Source organism: Micromesistius poutassou (assembly GCF_964030765.1).
Source record: "Micromesistius poutassou genome assembly, chromosome: 2".
NCBI classification, from domain to species: Eukaryota; Metazoa; Chordata; class Actinopteri; order Gadiformes; family Gadidae; genus Micromesistius; species Micromesistius poutassou.
The window spans coordinates 3,766,238-3,769,417 of NC_140272.1; the positions used below are offsets into that span (position 1 = coordinate 3,766,238).

The window sequence follows — 3,180 nt, forward strand, 5'->3', positions numbered from 1 at the left end:
GTGGTCAAATTCCACAGTCCATGATCCAGCCAATGGGGTTCTTTCCCTCCAGATGGTCAGTGATGTCAGGGGTCTGTTTGTGATGCAACACAGAGAATGTAGCCGTAACCAAAGATCCATTCAAAGTCCTTTTGTCAGCCATTGACCACAGCACATTGGAGTCAGTGTGGGAAACTCAGATCCACTCTCTACTCACACCGACTACCAGTCACCACACTGAAGCAACATCTGCTACATCTGGACACTCAGAAACATGTCTTAACAAGTATGAAATCCCCAACATATTAAAATAAATAATAAACAAAGAAAATAGCAGAGAGAAACAAGAATGAGAGAACATTTAAATTGGAAAAAAAATAAAGAATCAAAGTTTACTCACTTTTATTTAACAATACTGAACTGATTCCTGATTTCGTTCGAAAGGCAAACATGAATAATGCATACATATAATCCTACAATGAACAAAAATATATAACCTATAACCTTTTGTTCTAATTTCTGTTTCTAATATTTATTGGTCATGTCAATTAATGGCATTTTTGATTGATAACTGTTAAAGCCATAACTGATATACATAAATCCATAATGTGTGTGTGTTGTGATGAGGAGCACGTGCCCTATCAAAGTCATTGATCCCAACATTATGGTCCAGATCTGATCGCTCTACAGAGTCACCACTTTCCCAGTTCCACACAGAGTCTCTCTCCATCCCCCCCCCAGTCCTCCACCTGGTCCCCTAAGATCTATTTATTGTCCCCCAGCAATAAGAGCCTGCAGCATGTGGCAGCCTGCGTTCCTCATTGTCCTCCGCAGCTCTCTGATTGGTTCAGACTGTGAGAACCTTCAACCAGACCAAGACCCACACATTCATATGGAGATTGGGGACTATATATAGGAGGGCTGAAGACAGGAGAGACCAGATTCTGTCTACAGAGACCTCTACAGCACAGAGAACCACACATGGCTCCTACAATCACTTCAGCAATGCCTTCTTCCCAGGACCACCTAACACTGACCCACAAGGTAAATTGAAGAATAAACTTAGGGAAAAAAATGTAGTTAAATTGTATGCATTGATGCTGATGAAATGTTGAGATTAGTGTATTAAATATGCCTTTATCTTCCTCCAGATCAGAAAACCACTGGTGGAAAAGCTACGCAGAGAACGAATCAACAGCAGCATTGAGCAGCTCAAGTCTCTACTGGGTCCAGAGTTCCTCAAACAAGAACCTGACTCCAAGATGGAGAAAGCAGACATCTTGGAGATGACAGTTGACTTTCTCAGGCAACTGCAGCTCTCTCGCCATGGAAACTCTGTCTCAGGTGTATCAGCTGCCAACCAGAGTCACTCCAAGTGTATCCAGGAGGTGGTCCACTTCCTGTCTAAGGATGAGGTGAAGACACTGTCCAACAGAAGAGTGTTGGATCACTTCCAGAACCTTCGGACCTCCTCTGGTACAAGGCTGACTGAGGGTGGTTCAATTCAGCTGAGCTCTCCACTCAAGCCCAATATCACCAAAGAGAAGAGTTCAGTTAACAGCGCCATCTGGAGGGCCTGGTAGAAACGTACACACTGGAGGTACTAGACAACATGGACCATGTTGGTCACAATATGTTGTTGTCAATGTATAATATTAACTCAAAATAGTAATTGTTTGATGTTCGAATATCACATTATTCTTCTAAAAGAAGAAATCCTCCACAATGTTTCTGCTACGTGTTGTAATGTACTGCATCAACTGTCTGTTATTACAGACTCACATAGGAGGAATTGTAAAGCAGTAAAATGCTTTAAAATTTGATGATATGGAAAATATTTCACTTAATGGGGAAATACATGGCATATTTAATGCATTTGTTTCGATTTCAGGAAACATTTTGTTTCTCTAAAATTAATTTAATTGATCATGTTGATCTATTTTGTTTCTGTAAGTTACATCTCTGATTTGTAATCTGTTATCTATCAAATTCCGATCTGATCCAAAATATACATTTATCTGTTTGTATTGTATGAGGTTATTCTCATACACACTAGTGGTGACATTTTTATTTTCATGAAATTCATGAAAAGCATTATTATCCCAACTGGATAGTAACCCTACTTCATGACTTTGCTATGAGACATTCCTGATCAATTATATGATCCTGTTTCTTCTTTTGTTTTAATTAAGAAGCTTGGATTCATACTGAACTATGAGTTAACCTTTGAGTGTAAACTCAATATTGTTACCTGCAACATTTTATATCTTCTATGAAGACAACTGTTGAATGTATATCCTCTACTCTGTTTGAGTGAAATGTGTTTTGGACTTGTTTTCCAAATTATTGTTGTGATGTGTCATCACCTCTATTGGACTTTATTTAAAGTTTATACTGCTGAAAAAGTCTGTTTGAATAAAAACACTTGATATGAACCAACACTTCTCGTATATTTAGATTATAAGTTTAGATGAGTTGATCACGCTAGCTGTAGATAATGTTACCTGGAGAATTAAACCATGGGGTAGTCCTGCGCTGTGATCCGTTGTCCAAACAGCATGTTGACTGCTGAGCATGCTGAATGCTATGTCATATCACTCCATAAGATATGTACTGTAACAGTTATTACTCTGTTGGAGAGCTAAGTTTGAAATATGCACCACTGGTGCAACAGGCTGACTTGGTAATTATGTATAACTATCCTGCATTGGAAGTCATTGCCATCATCATGGTCTTAACCAAAAACCTTTGTTCTAATTGCAGGAGCACAAAAACATTGTAATAAACTATAGTATGACACCGAGAAATAATGCAACTGTATTTACAGAATGAAGACTGTTTAACTAAATGAAATACATTTACCATCTCAGAAAATATAGACCAGGGCCATACCACTATTCAATCAGACAGGACCGAAGCATATCAAACTTCTGCTATTACAGTCTATTGATAGATATATAGACCAAATCAAAACTAATATCTTCACCATTGGTTTGATACTAAAGGACTTTAGTGTATAGCCTAGTGTTCATTTAAAATAACCAACGCCACATACCCATTATATCGTCATCTTTTATCAAGGACCTGTGATTCTATTTCTGTAACACTAGTCTTAAATTCTAGGCTCCAGACAGTGGAGAAGAGATATTCTTATAATTCAGCATTACTTACCCATCTGATGGTGAATCACTGGATGGTGCA

The 3,180-nt window shown here is 38.2% G+C and overlaps 1 protein-coding gene across 1 annotated transcript; it reads left to right on the top strand.

The window, feature by feature from the left end:
* Positions 1-924: 924 nt before the first annotated feature.
* On the top strand, positions 925-1,562 carry LOC311339048 (transcription factor HES-5-like; the record flags this gene model as incomplete). Its single annotated transcript, XM_084464407.1, has 2 exons — positions 925-1,023; positions 1,131-1,562. The coding sequence occupies exons 1-2, from the start codon at positions 961-963 to the stop codon at positions 1,560-1,562; spliced, it is 495 nt and encodes a 164-aa protein (XP_084320533.1). The 5' UTR covers positions 925-960.
* Positions 1,563-3,180: the final 1,618 nt, after the last annotated feature.